The 21,852-nt window shown below is 44.0% G+C and overlaps 1 protein-coding gene across 1 annotated transcript in view; it reads left to right on the plus strand.

Annotated features, from left to right (window-relative positions):
* LOC134063580 (CUB and sushi domain-containing protein 1-like) overlaps positions 1-21,852 on the plus strand; it is a 232,763-nt gene that overhangs the window by 201,340 nt on the left and 9,571 nt on the right. The window contains exons 44-60 of the mRNA XM_062519171.1: positions 280-457; positions 970-1,115; positions 1,706-1,786; positions 2,077-2,190; positions 3,859-4,047; positions 4,187-4,333; positions 5,622-5,810; positions 8,744-8,929; positions 9,842-10,036; positions 10,902-11,075; positions 11,535-11,708; positions 11,842-12,015; positions 16,819-17,007; positions 17,480-17,653; positions 18,883-19,065; positions 21,021-21,197; positions 21,477-21,656. Coding sequence (XP_062375155.1) covers positions 280-457; positions 970-1,115; positions 1,706-1,786; positions 2,077-2,190; positions 3,859-4,047; positions 4,187-4,333; positions 5,622-5,810; positions 8,744-8,929; positions 9,842-10,036; positions 10,902-11,075; positions 11,535-11,708; positions 11,842-12,015; positions 16,819-17,007; positions 17,480-17,653; positions 18,883-19,065; positions 21,021-21,197; positions 21,477-21,656 — 2,850 coding nt within the window. The remainder of the gene's footprint in view (positions 1-279; positions 458-969; positions 1,116-1,705; positions 1,787-2,076; positions 2,191-3,858; positions 4,048-4,186; positions 4,334-5,621; positions 5,811-8,743; positions 8,930-9,841; positions 10,037-10,901; positions 11,076-11,534; positions 11,709-11,841; positions 12,016-16,818; positions 17,008-17,479; positions 17,654-18,882; positions 19,066-21,020; positions 21,198-21,476; positions 21,657-21,852) is intronic.

Here is a 21,852-nt window from a genome sequence, read left to right on the forward strand (position 1 = left end):
AAGGGACATAATTATGGTATGTGAACGCTAGGCTCTATTATTTTATTTACCTGCATATGACAGATAGTGAGTGTAGTGCTTGAAAGCTGCTTAAGCAAATAAATAAATTAACAGATTAATGAATAAAAGATTAAATGACACAAAGACCAGTCGTCACTGACAGACACATTCTATCTTCCGCTATCCCCTCTCTCTCCCTCTCTCTCTCTCTCTCTCTCTCTCTCTCCTTCCCTCTCTTTCCCTTTGCCCCCTCTTTCTCTCTCATTCTTTTACTTTCAGCTCCGTGTGGCTACAACGCGACCGCTATAAATGGCACAATATTCTCCCCCGGGTTTCCAAATCAGTATCCGGACTCCCAAGACTGCACCTGGTTCATAACTGTGCCACACGGCCACGGCGTCTACATCAACTTCTCTCAGCTTGAGACTGAGCCTGTCACAGACTACATCGCCGTATGGTATGCACAAACACACCGGAGATATATGAACATGCTTACCCCCGGGTAGCACAACCGCTGGCATGCAATGTTCTCTAGCATTCGGAGGCATGAGCACCAGCCCCTGATTGTAGCAACTCCCTTTTGAAAATGGAGAGGGCTAATGTCAGAGTAAAATAAGCTATTTTCATTGTAGGAACTACCCTGTGCTTAAGTGTATGAAAAATATGTGTAACAAAGGGAAAAAAATACACCTAATCTCCCCTCTCTTAGAGTAATGCACGTTATTAATCTCCAAAACCGATTAAAAGAGTGGAGCAGCCAAAGTCATCATTTTAGCTGTTTTCATTCAACACTCTATATAATAATGCTTTTATATGAAAGTCAGCAAAATCTTGCTATGGATTTGAAAGTAAATCAATTTTTCCCCAAACTGCAGTGAAATGTTAGGCCATTATTGCTTTGTTTAATGTGTTCTGTGAGTTGCACGTTGTAATACATTTTCAATGTCTGGCGCTTGCTCTCTCTTCCAGGGATGGTCCGGACCAGAGCTTCCCACAGTTGGGGATTTTCAGCGGCAATACGGCCCTCGAGTCAGCCTACAGTTCTTTCAATCAGGTTCTTATCAAGTTTCACAGCGACTTCTCCACGAGTGGGCTCTTCGTCCTCAATTTTCATGGTTAGTTTCTCTTCCAAATGAAAAAAAAAGGAGCCGCTCCTCCAAAAAATGCAATGCATGCTTCAACACACCGCTTTGAAATGTGAAATGTATCTTGTGTTTAAAACATGTGCTCTGTAAAGAAGCACGCCGTGACACTGATATTTCATGGGTTGCAAGTAGCTAGTGAAGTTATTTTTGGTAAATAGAAAGTACTTTTTGCAAAGTTTGAACCATTTGAATAGCCTGAAAAGCCACGCAATGTTTCACATTAAACATGTTCATGAATAGTTTCATTGTGGTATCAAGAATAGTGTTTAACTGGTTTGATGCGCCCTAGTTCTTTTGCAATTGCACTTTAGGATCCCCTCATTTTGCTATCAATCGTAGATGGACATTCTCTAGTTCTAGATTAGTTCTAGACATATATATATATATATATATGCTATACATTTTACTACAGACACACATATAAGAATAGGCATGTCCATACACCATGTTTATGAATGTTATATACTGTCCAGTCCAGTTACAGTATATACTGTATACTATACTCCATTTTTGTGATGAATATTTTTGTCACACATACATTTTTTTCATGTTCCCTGCAGCTTATCGTCTCAAGAAATGCCCTTCGCCTCCCACAGTTGAACATGCTGACATTTTTTATGAAGATCAAGATTATGAAATAGGTATGTGTTCACTGTCACGCCACACTCCCTTAGAGAGGCGCAGGCTTTGGAACAGTCTTGGCACTGATCCAGCATGAATCTGTCCCTGTTCAATGCCAGTACTATTGTCTGAGGTTTATTCTTTATTTAAGATTTGGGTTTATTAAAATGTTTTTATCCAAAGCGACATAGAGCGACATCATTTGAATGAAATGAAATGTAGGATATTAACAACAACAAAAACATCACGTCGGCGATATCAAATCATTTAGCCCGGATTTTAACACTGCCTGTTCTCCCTTTCTTTGCAGGTGATATAGTGAAATACCAGTGTCTCCCAGGATTCACACTGGTAGGCAGTGACGAGCTGTCCTGCAAGCTTAATTCTCACCTTCAGTTCGAAGGTCCTCCACCCACATGCGAAGGTGAGTCGAAATCAGAGTACCGCAGCGCTATATTGGGTGTGGACAGGTGGCTAGAAGGCACAGAGCAGATAAGACAGGACGGAGGAGGAAGGAGGGGGAAAAAAACGAGCATGCAGCTCAGTTAAATCTCCTGTGCATTGATTGCTGAAGACAAATAAAATAAAGAGAAAGTCAAAGCTGGAGGGGAGGAAAACCAAGAGGGGACTCGAAGCTCATGTCTCACCGACTGCAAAAAACAAAGAGTGGGTCTCGGGTTTCACTTATCTCTGATGCTGCTTGCACTAGGGTTAACATAGACACACACATGCACACACATATACACACACACACACACACACACACACACACACACACACACACACACACACACACACACACACAGAGACACACACACACACACATATAATAAAAGCAAAAAGAACACCAAACCAAGCGTAGTAAGTGCAGTGGTTCAGGGGGCTAGGCACACTCTTTGCTTTTTTCCCCCTCCCCTCCAAAATCAGTGCTCAGGCTCGAGTGGTTATTGGTTGCATTTTAAAATGGCCCACTGATTCAAGATGGTCTGGGGCTTCTCGGCCCAAAGAGTCCGGGTTTTTTTTATATATATAAGCTGATGGAACGGACTGCACAGTTAGCCTAGCGCTTGTGTCTCTCGCTCAGTCTGCCTCTCTTTGCACTCCCTCTTCTCTATCCCCTCACTCACTCACTCACTCAGTCTCTCACTCACTCACTCACTCACCACTCACTCACTCACTCACTCAGTCTCTCACTCACTCACTCACTCACCACTCACTCACTCACTCACTCACTCACTCACTCACTCACTCAGTCTCTCACTCACTCACTCACTCACCACTCACTCACTCACTCACTCACTCAGTCTCTCACTCACTCACTCACTCACCACTCACTCACTCACTCACTCACTCACTCACTCACTCACTCAGTCTCTCACTCACTCACTCACTCACTCACTCAGTCTCTCACTCACTCACTCACTCACTCACCCACTCACCCAGTCTCTCACTCACTCACTCACTCACTCACTCACTCACTCACTCACTCACACTCTCTCACTCACTCACACTCTCTCACTCTCTCACTCACTCACTCAAAATGCCTTTTGTTTTGTTGTCTAACAGTTCCCTTTTGTGAGTCGTCTTGCCCTCGTTTCCAATTGCCGGCATCTCCCACGCATCCTTGTTGACGTATCCCCCACGCAGCACTTCTGATTTGCATCCCAAACATATGCCAGCCATATTTCTCCCCAATTGCATTCTGTAGCTATTACAACTCCACTGTGCCCGCAGTGAAAGGTGAATGTTCAGAACATCATGCTGCCACAGCTCTTGCGAGACGTGCGCCGAAGCCCTGGTGTAGGTTCGTGCGAGTGTAATTGCCGTGCTCAACAACACAGCTACTTACTCAACCTTGTTTTCACATGTCTCGCCCAAAGGGTAGATTTGGATTGCACGTACATCCTCTTTAGCTTCTTTTTTTTTGTCTCACATTGCCTATCTACGCAGAGACAAAGAGGTGATAGAATTTGAAAGGAGCTAGTTTGACAGAGCTAAGAGGCGCCTAAAAGGTTGTTTTGTGGAGTGTGTTTTTTCCTATTCAGTTAGTGGTGACACAGTGTGAAGTTGGGCCTTTTATCTTTTTCTCCAGCCCAGTGCCCTGCTAATGAGGAAAGATCTGCATCGTCCGGCGTGGTCCTTAGTCCAGGTTTTCCCCAGAACTACCCCAACTCCCAGACGTGTTCCTGGATCATCAAGGTCCAGCCTCCCTATACCATTTCCATCTACGTGGAAATGTTTCAAAGTGAAAAACAGTTTGATGAACTGGAGATCTTTGATGGTAATTCAAATCGTAATATCTTCTGTGGCCCATTGTTGTTGGGATGTTTATTCACGAGTGCCTTCTTGATGTTTATGTATTCTCAGTGCATACATATTCAACAGAGAACAACATTTGACAAACGTTTTTCTCTCGCCAGGGCCCTCTGGACAGAGTCCGCTATTGGTCGCCCTCAGCGGGAATCACTCCACCCAGCTGAACTTCACAAGCAAAACCAGCCAGCTCTATCTGAGATGGTCAACTGACCACGCCACCAACAAGAAGGGCTTCAAAATCCGCTACACAGGTACTAAAGCACCACTGGAGTGCCTGCCCTGCTGCACACAGCTGTTTCTGGTATGGGGCCAGATGTTGTTATAGCATCCCACAGCATTTCTGCAGTTCTTCTTCCAGCAAGAGCCGGTGCTAAGGAGTAATCTAAATTCAGAGATAGCAGGCGTGTGATAAAAACGTGAGCCCCATCCAGGCTTTTCTTCCTATGCCGACTGCATTGCCCGTGTGGATTAATACAGAATCCTCCCCTCTTGAAGGCTTGCTGCTTTGGATCCAATTTAGGTCAGAGTGTGAAAGGAAGTTGGCCTTTTCTAAGTTAGCCCTCATTAGGAGGGGTGCAGACATGCCTACCTTTAGGGAACCATTCGCCAAGTCCTCTTGTAATGGAGGTCAAAGATCCTGTAATGAATTTTACTGAATAACTGCCATGTGCAGTGCTTCCGACAGACATTTCTACCAATGGCCCAATATGATATATAGTTCAGAAAGCCCAGTGGCAATGATTACTTTCCATCTCGCCTCACCCTTACCCTTCGCCTCTCCTCTGATGCCTTGTCACATTTTTCTGTTCGGCTTCTTTCTGTTGATCCCCCCCCCCCCCCCTCCTCTTTGCCGGTTTATTACTCCATTTTTGCCTCCCCGTCTTCGCATGTTTTTCAACGTATCGAATCCTTCATATTGGCAGAGTGTCGAGGTGGCTGGGATTGGGAATGAATCAGAGTCCGAACCCACCAAGGCTGCGTCGGATCCCAGCCTCGGCTCGATGCATGATCAATTTTCAAAGTTCTTCCGGACGGCCACCCCGCTGGTGGGCTGATTAAAAGTCTTAAAAATTGACCGCATGTTAAACACCAGGAGGTAACGCAGCCTCACTTTATTTTCACAAAACTGCGCTAAGAGCCGCGTCTAAGCCCTGCCCCGGGAGATCAGCCGCGATCTTAAACTGTCCATTGGGCTCTCATCAGGGTAAATTAGAATGCTGTGGTGCACTACTGGCTCATGGTCTAATCACCTCTACACAGGGGCTGGTGGGTTTTTTTTTAGTCCCGTTTGTTTTCTGCAGCTTTTTCATTTGATATGTGTGCTTTTGGGACATATTGACTCAAATGCGTGACTAGATGAGAGATTTCGGTCTACTCATTTTAAAAAGCTGACCACATCCAACTTCAAATTAAAAAAAAAAAATGGATGCTGTACCTCATGCATCAAATATTGGTTGAACATCATCTGTCAAATCTGTTAGGTATGAAAATGTAGACTGCGACCACATTAAAAACGTCTTTTGTTTGTGCTCATGGCAGCGGCATATTGTAGCATGAACAAAATTCCCAAAAATGGCGGGATTCGAAACAGAACCAGGGACCGGCCTGGCAGTAAGCTGCAGTACTACTGCAATGCTGGCTACAGACTGGTGGGCCAGAGGAACGCCACGTGCCGACTCCATCTGAATGGTCTCTACCAGTGGGACAGTTCAGCACCATTCTGTCAAGGTAAGTCAATATGCCAAGCTGATTCAGGCTGGTGTTCAGATCTCATGCTTGTGAAAAGTTGACCCTCACAAATAAGACTTATTTTGAATGCTAACATTTTCTCAAAAGTTGGTGCAATAGAGGGTTCTACTTCAGCATGACAAAATCGTAGGTGCATGACATGAAAAGAAAAAAAAAAGTAGAGTAACAGGCAGTCCATAGCCTGGAATTGTATCAAAGTTTTTTTTCTCACTGAAAATAATTCCATCATTAAAACAGAATGCTTTGATCCTGACATTGTTTTACCCCCGAGGTCTTTATGACAGTTGGTTTCCCTTTTAGTCTGACTGCAACATTTGACTGCGAGGAAAAAAGAAGTACTACCGCATGTTAATTAGAGTGACAGGCAGCTATAGATATTTGCTTGTCGGTGAGCTGCAGTGGAAAATAGACACGGCAGAAGTGTTTGGAGAGCTGTGACCTGTGTGAGGCTGCATTTATAGAGTTTATGTGAGATAATTAACTCATCAGACTCCCAGGGCTCCCATGTGCTTCAGTTGAAAAACAAGCCAGGCGCTATCCGCTTTTCAGCATGGGTGTACTGTACCCCCTATGATTGGTGCATCATACTGACAGTTCGAACTTTTGGCGGAGCAAAGCCCAAATCTTTGCGTTTCTTATGTAAATACTATTTACTGTATTTACTGCCTTACCGCTGCATTTCCTCTGAGGGTTGTTGTGAATCAAGTGCCAGTACAAAGCCAAACACCTTTATGATGGCTGCAGGGATAGTTTTTATATTATTATACAAAAACAAGCAAAGTTCTTAAAACATAGCATATTGGTGTCAAATTTTGTTTTCCATCCATCCACCTATTTCTAGTCAGATATAAGGTGCCGTATTTTGGTCTAAATTAGGTTATATGACAATGGATTGCATTTTAATCACGATCATGTGAATAAGTCTAGTGAATAATTAGATCAATTGTAGCAAAACTCAATTAAAGGCACCTAATGCAGACGACCGTGAGTGTTCTAACCTTGTTTGGATATACTGGAGTTTGCCTGTGCACAGCAGTTTCCAGCTTTTTCAACTTGACTTTTAAGCCATCATCAACTGTACTGTGTGTGTGCGCAGTTGCAGGGGCTTTCAGTTCACAGTAATCATCCACTCTCTCTATGTCCACATCTTCTGTCCTCAACAAAATAATAAATTAGAGCTCTCATCTCAAACATGACCAGAGTGAACATGTCTCAGTTGTCAGTGGCAAGGTGTTTGATTAGCTGATTATTATTTGATGTTTAGTAATAGGCCGCATGTCAGCCTCAGCTGAGACATGGCATTTGGATGGCAATTGTGTGATTTGATTAACTTGCTTTAATGTTGAGTTTATGTGATACATAGAAACAAATACTTTCAGTTTATGCTATTTTTAATAGAGTTTGCTCATTTTCAAAATCAAAATCAAAGTCAAGTTTGTTTTCCATGGATTTTAGTAACATTCAAAAGGTTCATGTGAAAATCCACATTCCACGTTTTCCCAGCAGCCTAAATAAACAAGAGTGTGACACAGTTTCCATCTTGCGTAAATAAATCACACCTCTTTATTTACAGTAATGTGCAAATAGCAGAATATGGGCCTTAAAGGGATAGTTCGGGTTTTAAGACACGAAGTTATATGGGTTCCCCGTCAGCAACGTTGTGCATCAGCACTGACTTACCCCGCAACAGCGTCCTGTGAGCCGAGATCCAGCCGGTTTTTGATGGTGAAGAAAGTAGTCCGGCAAGTTTCTGGGGTCACGAAAGTAAAGTGTTTTTCTTCTCAAAACCATATGCGTTCAAAAGAGTGATATATTTGCACCACAAAAACGTTGTCCAGGAAAAATTCAAACCTCGTTATCACTTACTTATTTTTCGCGATTCCTATCACTGCGCGCTACTGACAGCTGGACAACGTTTTTGTGGTGCAAATATATCACTCTGTTGAACGCATATGGTTTTGAGAAGAAAAACACTTTACTTTCGTGACCCCAGAAACCTGCTGAAGAAAATAGTCCGGCATCAAAAACGATCAAAAACCGGCTGGATCTCGGCTCACAGGACGCTGTCGGGGGGTAAGTCAGTGCTGATGCACAACGTTGCTGACAGGGAACCCATATAACTTCGTGTCTTAAAACCCGAACTATCCCTTTAATGAACAGACCGCTTTGTGCTGCAGGATATTAATGGTGAAACCTAGTGTCGAATCACAGTGTCTGCAGATACTGCACATAAATATGACCGGCTTGCAATATTTACAGAGAAATACTAAATATTTTGCCCTCCAGGCTATCTCAACTTCATGTGTAGGCATGGGTTAAACTCATTAAAGAATCAGTCATATACGCATATTTGCTTTTCAAATTGAAATTATGGTTCATGTCCATAGGATACTATCTGTTGCAGGCCAGAAAGAATGAATTAGTGGCAGAATTCCAAACGACCCCAGAATTATGGCTCTTCCTCCCTACTCAAACTGATGTAGTTCCCCCCCGAACTGTGCCGGGGTAGCGGTGAACATGTGCCATTTAGGATGAACAACAGCCGAGCATCTTCTCGTTAGTAGCCATCATTCCCCCTAAATGGTGTGAACGATCCACACAGCCCATGCTAAGGTCAGGGACAGACGATAGAGAATTCAGTGCCTGTTTTTTTAATCAGCGTCTTCAGCATCGGGGTTGTGATCCAGTTTGACAAGAGAGGAGTTTAATTGGTCCCACTGCCTTCAGCCGAACGGACAAAACATCTGCTTTTGTTTTGATGCCTCTAAACGTGTGAGCGGTCCATGTTTATACTGCGTGTGATACACAGTTTAGCCAACCAGCACATCTGTGAAAAGGGTTTGTTTTTACTCCCCTTTATTTTGCTTTGATTGGTTTTGATGATCTCTTTTGTCTCGTCGGGCTGTCGACAGCTATATCATGCGGAATCCCGGAGTCCCCCGGCAACGGCTCATTCCACGGTTACCAGTACACAGTGGGGAGTAAAGTTCACTACCAGTGTGACGAAGGCTTCCGGATGGAGAGCAGCCGCTCCCTCTCCGCCGTCTGTCTGGAGGACGGAGTGTGGAGCAACGCCGCCCACCCCCCTCTCTGCTTACGTGAGTGCTCCCCCCCCCCACACACACACACACACACTCCCATCCCCAGCCCCCACCCTTCCTTCGGCCCTTCTCTGTTTCTATGCCAACGGCATGTTAAAATCTCCTGCCTCATTGAGCCACCACAGTCGGTGCATTTCTCATTCAATCCCCCCCCTTGTGAAAATAGCGCAGGACAGGTAATTGGTGGAATGAGAGCAATAATGACTTGCTTTCTGCGGTTTAGCACTCAAACAAGACAAATGGTGTGACACCTCATGCCCCCTCAAGACTAGGATTACCATAAGCCAGCAAATAAACACCCACTACCCGGTGCGTTTTGATGGTGTGTTCGATAGTGCTGGAAACTAATTATCAACTCATGAGGTGTAATGTCATTCCAGCATGTCCTCGTCCTTATCATGATGTTGTTACGGGTTGCCTCATGAAAGGCACAATCAACAAAGATTGGTGTAAAGCAGTTAGGGTTTCTTGTTCAATAACAGGAAATGGAGCCTGATCACACACATTAAGGTGATAAATCACGAAACAATCATGTCACACTTCCTCGACATAATGTGACGTGCCGTTTGGATTTCAGAGGTCATATGAGCGCACAGTTTCAAAAAGAAGCACAATTGCTGGTGAAGATATTATTAAACCTTCACATAATGTTTTACGTTGAAAATCTACAGGATACTGTATGAATGTTTAAAAACTAAAATTTTTAAATTCAAATTTTATTCCATTATAAATGTTATTTTTATATATAATCACTAGTAGCATTATATTAATGTCATATAACAAATATTACTACATATAAAATGCATTGTTATAGAAATGTGTGAGTGGCAAAAAGCATCCACCTTATTTTTGAACATTTGAAGCCCAAAGCCTACAGTAATGCCAGGATGTTATTTTGTGCTCCCACAGCGATCCAGTGCCCTAACATTGAGAGCATGCTCTCAGAGCACATGGTGTGGCGACTAATCTCTGGGTCACTGAATGAATACGGCGCTCAGATAATGCTAAGCTGCACTCCAGGCTTCTATCTGGGAGGCAGGCGAATTATCAAGTGCTTGGCAAATGGAACCTGGGATGGGATCGAGGAGAAGTCCACCTGCAAGAGTAAGACCACCCACACACACACAAAGAGACCCTGACCCCCCCCACACACGCACACGCACACACACACCTTCTCCCTCTTCGTGGAGGGGGGAAAAAAAAGGAGTCTTACAATTAAGCCTCTCCCGGAATCAGAGGCTATTGAGCAGCCAGAAATCCTCCATATCTATTTGCGCTGGCCACGTGAGACATCTTAATTTTAATTATTGAATACCGTTCATTATCTGGTCAGGAGTTGGTTTCAGACCTGAAGCTAATACATATGAGATCCTCAGCAGCATCCTGTGCGCCTCCCTTCTGATCCCTCCGTAAGCTGCAGGATTTGGTTTGTAGTCACATGAAGGCACCCTGGACTCAATTTGTTTTGATCATGCTCCTATTTCCACCACACAGACAGCCTGGATAAACAATGCAGCGGTGATTAAACCGTCTCTGAAAGACACTTTAGTTAATTAGGGGTCAAAGTGGATGTAAATATTTTAATTAGGGGGGGGACTTAATATTTAATGTGTTTACCCAAAGTCGCAAATGTATGGAAATGCACAGGCCTTTTCATTGGATTGATTCCTCACCCATTTAACTATCATTTATATTAGATGTCCAGACACAATGGAGAACTACTTAGCAGAGCTAACACAATGGGAAACGCTCAAAGTGTAAAAGTTAAAAGCCGCCACGTGTCTTTTTTTCGTTTGCTTTTTTCACTCACTTTGACGTGGCAGTTTCTTGCACTTCCTCTTTCATCTAGCATTACTAAAAGCACATTCTGAGATCTTTTAGAGAGGGGAAAAAAATACTAAATCACATTTCTCTTCTTCATGTGAGTCCAAATAATAAGCTCTTCTTTGATTTTTCTCCCATTCCCTAGTTATTTCTTGCGGCGAACTTCCTTCGCCGCCCTACGGCAAGAAAATTGGCACATTGAGTACATATGGCGCCACGGCCATATTCACCTGCAACACCGGGTATACGTTGGTGGGATCGCACATTCGTGAATGCCAGGCTAACGGCCTCTGGAGTGGAGTGGACACACGATGTCTAGGTGAGCGTGTCGGTGGATTTATGGGATTTAATTGGAGATTCATATTTTAGCTATGCATATACATACATATAGTGATATTGAGATTGTGTTTCTGAGCTGTACCTGAAGAACATGTTTGATTTGATTTTACTAGAGCTTGTTTTTTGTCAATACGAATGAAAGGTATTGACCTCAAATCATAACATACTGTCACAGTGAAATATTGCGGTCTCAAGACTAGGGGTTTGATGCATGGAACTAATGTACAGCAATGACTGTGTCAGTTTTACCTTGGAGCACATTTTGGGGGATGGAAGTGTAGTCGGCATTTCATACCAGGCAGTCTTGAAAGAGTCCACATGACCATTCCTAGTCTAGTTCTAGCCGATTATGCAACGTACTGCACATTGAAGTGCTTCTGTTTAATTGTATTGCATTTATTGCCACCATCAAAGAGTTTAATGCCTTGTTGTTGTGCAGCTGGACATTGCGACTCTCCAGACCCTATCGTTAATGGGCACATAAGTGGCGATGGATCCAGCTACCGGGACACTGTGGTCTATCAGTGCAACATGGGGTTTCGACTTATTGGAACCTCCGTTCGCATATGTCAGCAAGACCACAGGTGGTCCGGACAGGCACCTGTTTGTGTTCGTGAGTATCTTTGTGCTGGCTCGAAACGGACCTAACTAGCTAATTGCAGTTTCTGATATCAAGTCCGTTTTTATGGGTGTCACAGAGTTATTGTGAGGCCAGGCCATATGCTAATACATTTATAACTGCACAGCCATTACCTGTGGTCACCCGGGCAACCCAGCGAATGGCCGGACGAATGGCAGCGAGTTCAACCTGAACGACGTGGTCAACTTCACCTGCGGCACGGGCTACGCGTTGCACGGCGCTTCGAAAGCACAATGTCGGATGAACGGACAGTGGAGCAACTCTCTTCCAGCGTGCCGGGGTAAGGGAACATCGAGTCTCCAGGCCATGTCACATTTATACCACTGCTCTGCACTGATCATCACTAATGTGGCTACTTGACACCGAATAGATTCAATAAGAGTGACTTGTGTGGCAATAGCGTTTATATATTACTCCCTTAATTGAAGTCCAGAACCCCTCAGGGGTTCCTTGGTGGGCCTTGATAGGAGAACCAGGAACGATCCTTTTTTCAATAGACCGGTGAGGAATAGCCACTGATGTGGTGACATAGAACATTTAACATTTTAATGGTGCAGTAGGCTAGTTTGCTTTTCTTGGCAGGACATAAAAATGGGCTCCAGGCCTCCACTGTATATTTTGGGGAAAGTAATAATAAAAAAAAGGTCATTAATGATGCATCATTATTCCCACATTGTCCACCCTTCTTGCTTTTAATTTTTGTCCACTCTTCTGCGATAAAAAAAAAAGTATACCTGACTGCACTCTGAAAAATAAAGAAGAAAAAAGAATTGGACAGATACAGTCTTCTCTCTCTGCGGACAGCTCCATGTCTTAACCACCGTGACTCTTGTTTCTCAGCTTTTCACACTTGTCCAGCAGGGAATCAGCTCCATGTGCGCTGTCTTGAGTGCACTGTCTCTTATGTCTCCTTCTAGCCAGACACAAGTCTTGAATCTTAAAGTTATTGTTGGTTATGATGACTCATCAATCAGATGTTATTGTTAGTTAAAGTAACAGTATTATCTTTTGAAAAATGTAAGTGATGAAAAGCCAATCAAAGGATATTTACCCATGAAACACAGCTGCTAGTCACACGTTTAGTAATCTTTGTTTATGTTTCTTGCTGCTCATTTGTTTAAACTGAATCTGCCATTTAAACGGATGACATCGCAGTTATCTTGAGCAGGGTAACTCATTTTAAGAGCCTTCAATGTTTTTTTTTCTTCCAGGCTGTAAGTAAAGTTTCAGCTGTGAAGTTGGACATTTTAACATGGGGGTCTATGCAAATTGCGCGTTTTTGGTGTTATACCCTTAACGGACTTTCGAGGCACTGCACATTTTCTGAACGTCTGTATTAGTTGCATTGTCCAGTATGGAATCGAAATAATAAAACAAAACAAAATGCTTAAAGACATACAATAGTATATTGTTTGCACAGTGCTACGGATAATGGCCGCGTTTCCCAAACGCGATCTTTCTTAAGGACTTAAGAAGGCTCCAAAGAAGGAATCGCTAAGAAGGAGCGCTAAGATACGGGTGTTTCCCAAAAGCGTTCTTAACTGCCTTCTTAGGAGAACCTTAAGATCAAACCAAAGAAGCTTCGAAAGAAGCTCTTAACGAGAGCTGTTCACCTCGGTGGTGCTGAAACTGAATCAATCGATGCCAGGCAAATCGATCACCCACCCCTTTATAAGCGCACAAGTCACACAGCGCCCCGTGTTCCCCCTACAGGTGCAATTAGGCTACGCATGTATCGTGTGTGCGTGCGTGTTTGTGTGTGTGTGTGTGTGTGCAGGCCCGGGTGGCTAATCGGGAGATTCGGGAGGATTACTGGTGGGCCGGTGTGAATATCGTGAGCTTAAAAATATTGTTTCTGAAGATAATTTGCTGCGCCCTTCTGCAGCCTGGGCCGTGCGGTCGCAGCTCCTTGCGTCTGCCAAAAAACTCAAACTAACTGATAAAACAGGGTGATTATCAATATAGCCTAGGTCTATTTTTTATTAGCTCAGGCCATTCATATATTAACTCATGCAAGACGCATCCCATCTGTCTTATAGATAGTGTGGTAGTAGGCATGTGATGTAGGCTAGTCTACTTTATTAATATCCGAGAAGATGTAACCCTCCAGCCCATGTGGCCTGCGAGTGGGGTGCACATATGCATGAATGTAAACCGGACTTTTACATCGCGGACTTTGGCAACGCCTAGAGTAGGCTACTGTAGCAGGTGAAGCCTCATTGGATTAGGTTCTTAGTTCAATTACATCTGTTTCCTTGATATCCGTGGAATGTCACAGGGTTGTTGATGTTTTTTGTATGTGAAGTATTGTATGTTTTTGTAAGTATTATAAACTCATATATGTTTTTTGTATGTGAAGTATTATAAACTCATATGCAGATATGTTGACAACGTGTAATTCAATATTATTTTTTTTAAGTCTATGTTTCTTGCGCCAGTGGTCCACAGCCACGAGTGCATTGCAACATTGAAAATTGTTTTATTGTTTAAAAAAGTGGAGTATACATTTCCCTGACGCAGCTTGATCATTAAAGCCAGAAATCTAGGTGCCCCTAGCGGCAGGCTATGATCACTGAGCATTTGATCGCTAAGAAGGCTGTTAAGAGTGGGTCAGCTCGATCTTACGTTTCCTTCTTAGTGAAAGATCTTCTTAAGCTAAGAGCGACTTCGGGAAACACGTTTTTCTTTCACAGCGTTCTTAAGAGCGCTCCAAAGAAAATCTTGGCGTTAAGAGCTTCTTAACGTGTTTGGGAAACGCGGCCAATATGTGTCCTACAGTCCTTACAGTGCTGTGCTGAAAGTACATCAGCAACACTGTCAGTAAACTGTCAGTTTAATGCCTGCATCACGTGTGGATTCCTCCAGTATCTCTGATCTCGCACCAGCATTAGCAATGTAAATTCCAATTGTATTTTGACCCATGCTCATAGTTTATGTATATACAAGGCCCATTCCATCGATAATTGTGTTCATGAGCTATAAGGTCTTGGTTGTTCTGATTTGAAATTTAAATTGGCTGCAGTAGGCCCAATCAAAATGCTGTATTTACTTTCCAGTAGCGAGCATGAGTTACCATGCAAGAGTAGTCATCTTAAATATTGATGGGCCTGGATATATTGGACATGTGGCCAGAGCGCGCTCACCATACATATGTTGACATGCTGGGTGAATTGGCTGTACTGTAAGTCAGACAGCCTGAGATGTGATTTGAAGCTGAAAATCCGCTGGTATTACTTGCTCGCTCCTCTGCAAAATTACTGTTCCATGAAACAAGCTGAGGGCGACGGTGACAATATGTTATAGCCCTCCGCTCCCCTCTCGGTCTCCCTGTCTCTCGCAGAATTAAATATTCGAACCGTGTTTATCGATCGCACAGAGGTTAGAGCCTTGTGGGGGAAAAGAAGAATGTATTTTCTTGGCTTGAAATGCTTAATCTAATATTATATTGATGGTCACAAATGCTGTTCCTAAAATTACCGCAGAATGTAAATGTACACGATATCCTATGCTTTTAATAATTTATTGAAGTCACTGTTAAGATAATTAAAAAATATATAAAATATATATTTTTGTACTTTTAGGTCAACTGCATATTTAGGGCATTAGTGCACACCATGTGATCGTCAAAGTTTAAATATTCATGTTAGCAAATAAACTTAGAATAGAATTCTAATGGCTTAATAAATCTTGGATGGGACACTGTAGGTTATTACAAATACAGCTCTAGGTAGGTGGTGCCATTAAGCAAGATAAAACACAGGAGGTAAGCACTATTGTTGACTACATTTTTAAGGTAGGTGATAACAGTTGCATATCGTCTGTTGGTCACTCTGTATTCAAAGTGCCTTTAGGTATCATGTGTTAAATACTTAATTTGTTGTTAGGTACAGTGTGTTGTTGGTGCATGATTTATTTAGGGCTAAGGTCAGAGGTCAATTTAGAGTTAAGGTTTGATATGTCTACTAATATGAAACTTTATATGAGAATCATTAAGGACTTTTTTCATTGCTGAAGTACAGTACACACTGCAGTAGACACTCAATAGCCTAGTTTCTTCGTACCAAGGCCTGACATTAACAAAAATAGATTTGTTTATGCAACATATTCCAGTAGGGCGAGTGACAGGTACAGTACTTGTGTGCAATATAGAGCAGATAGAGCAGAGCTAATCTCCTTCTATAGACTCATAATACTGACATTCTCACTCTGACATTTCACTTCTAACAGGCGTCCAGCAATCATCATTTTTTAGGCCCTTTCAAATAATAGGACTTCTAATAAAAGAAGAAGCATGCCAATAGCAGGTGCCAATTATCAATTTTTCAGGGTTGTTTTTTTCCCCCTCCTCCTCTCCTCCTCCTTTCCTCCAGGGACACAATCGACTGCCAAGGCATTGGCAGGTGTCACTGAGGCAAAGCAATCTGTTTTGTTTCCCCTGGACATGACTTCAACTCCGCTCTCGTTCTCTCTTTTTTTTTCATGTGAAGGGCAGTGACTGAAGGCTGAGTTCAGCCAACTCTGCAGTCAGAACAGCAGCTTCCTTGTTACTGCTCCTCAGATGTTGTGTTTGAAATGCAGCGAGAGGAGAAACAAAAGAGTGAGCGCTGAAAGAGGGTGAAACATTAGAATACTTTTTTTTTCTTTTTTTCTTTTTCAAAAATAGAAAATATTTTTTAGCAGAGTCGAGACGGGGGGGGGAACTCAAACGCACATTCACGGGAACATGCAGCCAACAAACGCAACGAAGGGGGGAGACTTATGAAATATGTACAATGATGAGTTTAAATAGAAAGAATCCAAAAAATCCAACAGCGGTTTGAATCTGGGTTGTGAGAGAGACAGGATCACGCTACCGTGCGGCATGTCTTCAAAAGCCCCATGGGTTGGTTAATATTACTCCAAGGGCTCGGGAGCAATCTCACTCTTGAACTTCTTCCCATTGATTTCTCTGTCTCTCCAGACTCCCCACTGCCACCCCAGCTTTACCCTACCCATACCCCACCAACCCCAGCCCCCGCCCCCCACCCCATCCACCCACCACCCCCTGTCAGACATTAAGCATCTGGTTGGTTTTATCTTGCAGTGGTAAACTGCTCGGATCCGGGCTTTGTTGAGAACGCCATCCGTCACGCGCAGGAGCGCTACCCCGAGAGCTTCAACTACAGAACCAGTGTGATGTATCACTGCAAGAGGGGCTTCTATCTGCTCGGTTCATCAGTCCTCTCCTGTCAGTCAAATGGCTTCTGGGACCGGTCTCTTCCTAAGTGCCTTCGTGAGTAATACGCCTGGCATTGTCTTTGCCTGTGATACACACTGCCACTGTGATGAATTTAGTCCACCCCCCCACAACACCCCTCCACCCCCACCCCCAAAAAAAAAAACGTCAGCAGCATTGCGAGTATTTGTTTGGGAACTGTGGCGGCTATGATGATGATGATGGTGATGAAAACAACAGCGGAGGCATGCGTCTGTAAAGGTGGCTGTGAAGTCCGGGAGCCGCAGAGGGCTGCCACGCCGGAGCCGTCACAGGCAGGAAGGGCGAGTTAAAGATAGATTTATAGTGCGCGAGGCGAGGAACAGAGAGACAGTTTCAGAAAGATGTTTTCATTTTAAGCATCTGTTATCGTTTTTTGTGTTTTTTTTCTCTCTCTTTTTTTCTGTCCGTATTTCTCTCTCTCTCTCGCTCTGACTCTCACTCTTCTCGCTCTCTTTTCTCTCGCTCTCGGTGGACCTCCCCCGGGCAGCTATCTCCTGCGGTGACCCCGGCGCCCCGCCGCACGCCACGCTGCTGGGCAAGAGGTTCACCAACGGAGCCACGGTCCATTACTCCTGTGGCCAGGGGAGGACGCTGATTGGAAACTCCAGCCGCTACTGTCAGGAGGACGGGCGCTGGAGCGGCTCGCCGCCCTACTGCTCAGGTAACCCCCCCCCCTCCCCTCCCCTCCCCAGACCCGCCAGAGAGGGCGCCGGTCAGCCGGTCAGCCGGCTCGCCTGTGACACGCTTCACACGGCGCCACACAGGCCTCTGGCCCGGCGGCCGCTTCATTAGGACGGCCTGCTGCCCTCTGTGACTCTCCGCCCCCCATGCCAGGGACGTCAGGAGGCCAATTTGAGGGAAAAGAGGAAAGAAATGAGCCTTGTTGGCTTTGGTCTTTTTTTTATTTGTTTTTATTTTTCCACACAATTTCACAATAGTTGTCTTTTATATATACATTATGTATGCATGTATGTCTATGACTGAGTGTGTATACACCATAGACTGTTCCCTATGTTTCAGAGTTAACCTTAGACCTTCTTTCCTCAGAGCAAAACTATTTATATTTTAGTGGCGTATATATTATTAATTATTCCTGTTTTCAGTTATTCATAAGATTATCTACGCCGCCACCCAAAGCAGAACATGTTGTTCAGCACTCAACACCTAGTGCCTTGAAAGGCCACAGGCCTCATGTTGCACACTTCGTAGGAGGGAGGCCTCTTGGCCAGCCCCAAGTATTGCAACATACTGCAGCCTTCTTGGCCTCCCTTTGTGAAGGAAGCCAGGTGGCTAGTGTGAGGGAAGGGTCACTTTTGAATTAATGTATGCATTACTCATTGTATATATACATACAAAGTTGTGTAGGTTGCAGACCTTAAAACCACCGTTATTAACATGTATTTATTCTGACCCTTCACGTGTGGTCAGCTGTGCAGCACGTAACAGCTCGTTTCAAATGACGTTCTCCATATCTTATACCGAGAGGTCTCGGGCCTTTCAGAGCAGAGATCTCCGGACCAGCTGCGGTTTCATTACTACAAGCAGTTGCCCTCCTTTCACAATCTTCTCCTCCTGTGAAGAAAGGGCAATTATCACACATGAATAGCAGGAAATGCAGCATGTTTAAACCTGTTTTCTGCTATAGTTTTATTTCTATATTTAAACATGGCGGGTAAGCCATTAGCACCGCTAAGCGTGTATTTATATGTATGCGTACGTGCCGCTGTGTAGCCTTAGATGCCAGAAGTTATTATTCTGCCAATGGTGCCGCACTTAACACCTAGCTCATAATGGCTGCCATTGTTGCCACCTTCGGTCGTCACCGTGCTGATTAACCTGTGATGTTTGCCTTTGTTTTTGCGGCGTATTTTTCTGTTCCCCCGATCACAGGTGGCAGCGCAGGGGTTTGCGGCGACCCTGGCACCCCCCCTCATGGCACCAGGCTGGGCGAGGAGTTTCGGCTCAAGAGCCTCCTGAGGTTCAGTTGTGAAGCGGGCTACACGCTGGTCGGCTCGGCCGAGCGCACCTGCCTCCAAAACGGCTCTTGGAGCGCTGTCCAGCCGGTGTGTGAAGGTGAGCTTCCACAGATGGAGGTCCATATGGAGTGTGTGTGTGTGTATGTGTGTGAGTGTGTGTGTGTGTTTGTGCACCTGTGTGTGTGTGTGTGTGTGTGTGTAAGTGCACGTGTGTGTGGATGTGTGTGTGTGTATGTGTGTGTGTGTGTGTGTGTGCGTGTGTGGGTGCACATTTGGAATAGGCTCTAATGACAGGGGTGCAAGCCACATGGGTTTCTAACTCCATTCAACTGATACCTCTAAATGCTCTAAGTACCTCTGGGTGACTGTATGTTCCATGATTGTGAAGTGAAATACGTCTTGAAGGAAATATTTCATGGCACTTTCTTTAGAACATGCATTTATAAATGATGGCAGAACGCAGGGCCATGCATCAATTACTCTGAGTAGAAAAGGACCATATAGAGCATACACTATAACTACAGTATATGCCGTCCATTAGCCATTTCCCATTACGTCATATGGCTATATTTGAAACCATGTCATCAGAAGTCATCAACTGCAACTCTATATAGATATAATCACCGGAGAATAGTTACAGAGAGCTGTTCCATGAGTTTTCTCCATTTACTGTATAAGAAAACTTTTATATCTTTGAAGATCTATTGTGCAAGTGTACTTTTATTATAATGGAGAACTAGGATATTAGGCAATTCCTAAAGATTGCATTTTTAAATATTAACGTACCATACATACAAATTGCGTCTGCTGTCAAGCTGAATACCACATGCATGGATTTGTTATATGTATCAATGAAATCCATTACATTGGGGACATTTATTATTAACAAGTTGATTTAACAGCTAATTTAAATGAATGCCTCAGTAGAATGTTCCAGAAGCAGGAGACATACTGTATGGCGCGCCACTGAGTGACATAACAGAAGAAGTTAAATTTAAGATGTAAACAGTGGTAGCAAGTATTTTACATTTGCATTTGAACAGACGCAGTATATTGGATTCCCCAAGGCACGTAAACACTTCCCAGTTCAACAAGTTTCTCTCTCTTACATTATAAAGTTTGCATCGTCATGTAGTGTAATTCGCCGTAGTTTTTTGCTGAAAGCATGATTTATTTCATACGTGGCATTATAATAATTGAGTATGAAAGCAAATGTCTGTAGCAATGATTGTGCTTCTAATGATAATCATCCTCATTAAGATGGAGATAGGAACCTGAGTGTTCGCTGCTCGCTAATGGGTGGTTATTTACTATACCATCAATATGGGTTAATGAACAAGATCTCAATCAGCTTTTAATTTAGCCGGGAGATTCTCTTAGAGACGAAGCGCCTGTATGCATACTAGCAATTAGGCAGCGCGCACATGACCCATGACTGGTATGATACGCACACACTCACACACACACACACAGACACACACACACACACACACACACACAGCTTTTGCATTCTTCTCCTCACAGCTGCACCCCAACATCTGACTCAGTTGTTTAGCGTTCTGTGGGCTGGGGAGGGGCAGGGTGTTGTTCAGCTGTTCAGTCCCAATGGGATGTTTCCTCTCAACACCAGCACATCCATCTCTCTTTAAGATTAAGCTGCTGATGACAGAGACTGACACACCAGACAGTTCATGGAAAGCTTTACACATGGCAACCTCGGCTGTACGTAGAAGAGAGCAATAGATATTGTTGTGCAAATATTGTGAAAGTCGTTCCCCCCCTTCTGTTTCTGCTTTGTTTGTTTTGGTATCAATTCTATGAACATTTATGATCATGTTTATGGTGTTTAGACCAGCAGTTAGAATGAATCAAATGTGTAAGAAATTCAAAGTGCGATGTCTTTTTTTTTTGTTCTTGTTTGTTATTGTTTATTTTTTTTTATCTGAAAAATGCTCAAGCCGGATGTTTGTTAGCATTCTGTTGCCATTAGAAGATTAGACTCCAAACAAACATTTATTATTTACTTCTCTCTGTTCTTGCCTCCCTGCTCAGCCGTTTCCTGTGGAAATCCGGGAACGCCGGCCTTCTCCAAGATCATGTTCAGTGACGGGATGCTGTTCTCCAGCTCCGTCACGTACTCCTGCTGGGACGGCTACAAGACCTCGGGCCTGACCACACGTCACTGCACCGCCAACGGCACTTGGACCGGCGCGTCCCCCGACTGCACAGGTCCGGCCCGCTAGCAGTCTCACCTGTGATTCTGTTTGTCACAATCACCCCATGGCCATTTGTGTGTGTGCGCGTGTGTGTGGGGGTGTGTGTGTGGGTGTGTGTCTGTCTGTGTGTGTGTGTGTGTGTGTGGGGCGGGGGGGGAGGGTGTTTGTGTCTGGGTGTGTGTGTGTGTGTGTGTGTGTGTGTGTTTAACACTCCTTCCTTTCACCTTCTTCTCCGATCTTTTTCCTGGCACTGAGACTTACAGTAGGTGAATGTCCTTGTCCTCCCTAACAGTGATCAGCTGTGGAGATCCTGGTCCCATCGCTAATGGGATTTATATTGGAAAGGACTTCACGTTCAACAGCACTGTTCAGTTCCACTGTAATCCTGGCTACACCATGGAACCACCTGGATCATCCAGTCTGCTCTGCACCAAGGATGGCTCCTGGAACCAAACTAAGCCGAGCTGTAGAGGTATTAATAATAAACTCAGTGCTACAGGGCAGGGATTACCATATCAATGTCCACTACAAGGTCCAGCATGATAGAGGCAGACAATGCACAAAACAAAAGGTTAGTCCTCTGGTGATAATCTCTGAAGCAGTAATCATACGACCACTCGTCTAACAGCTCCATAGTCTTGGTTATATGCTTTAGATCGTTTTCGGCT

Source organism: Sardina pilchardus, chromosome 18, assembly GCF_963854185.1.
Source record: "Sardina pilchardus chromosome 18, fSarPil1.1, whole genome shotgun sequence".
NCBI lineage: Eukaryota > Metazoa > Chordata > Actinopteri > Clupeiformes > Clupeidae > Sardina > Sardina pilchardus.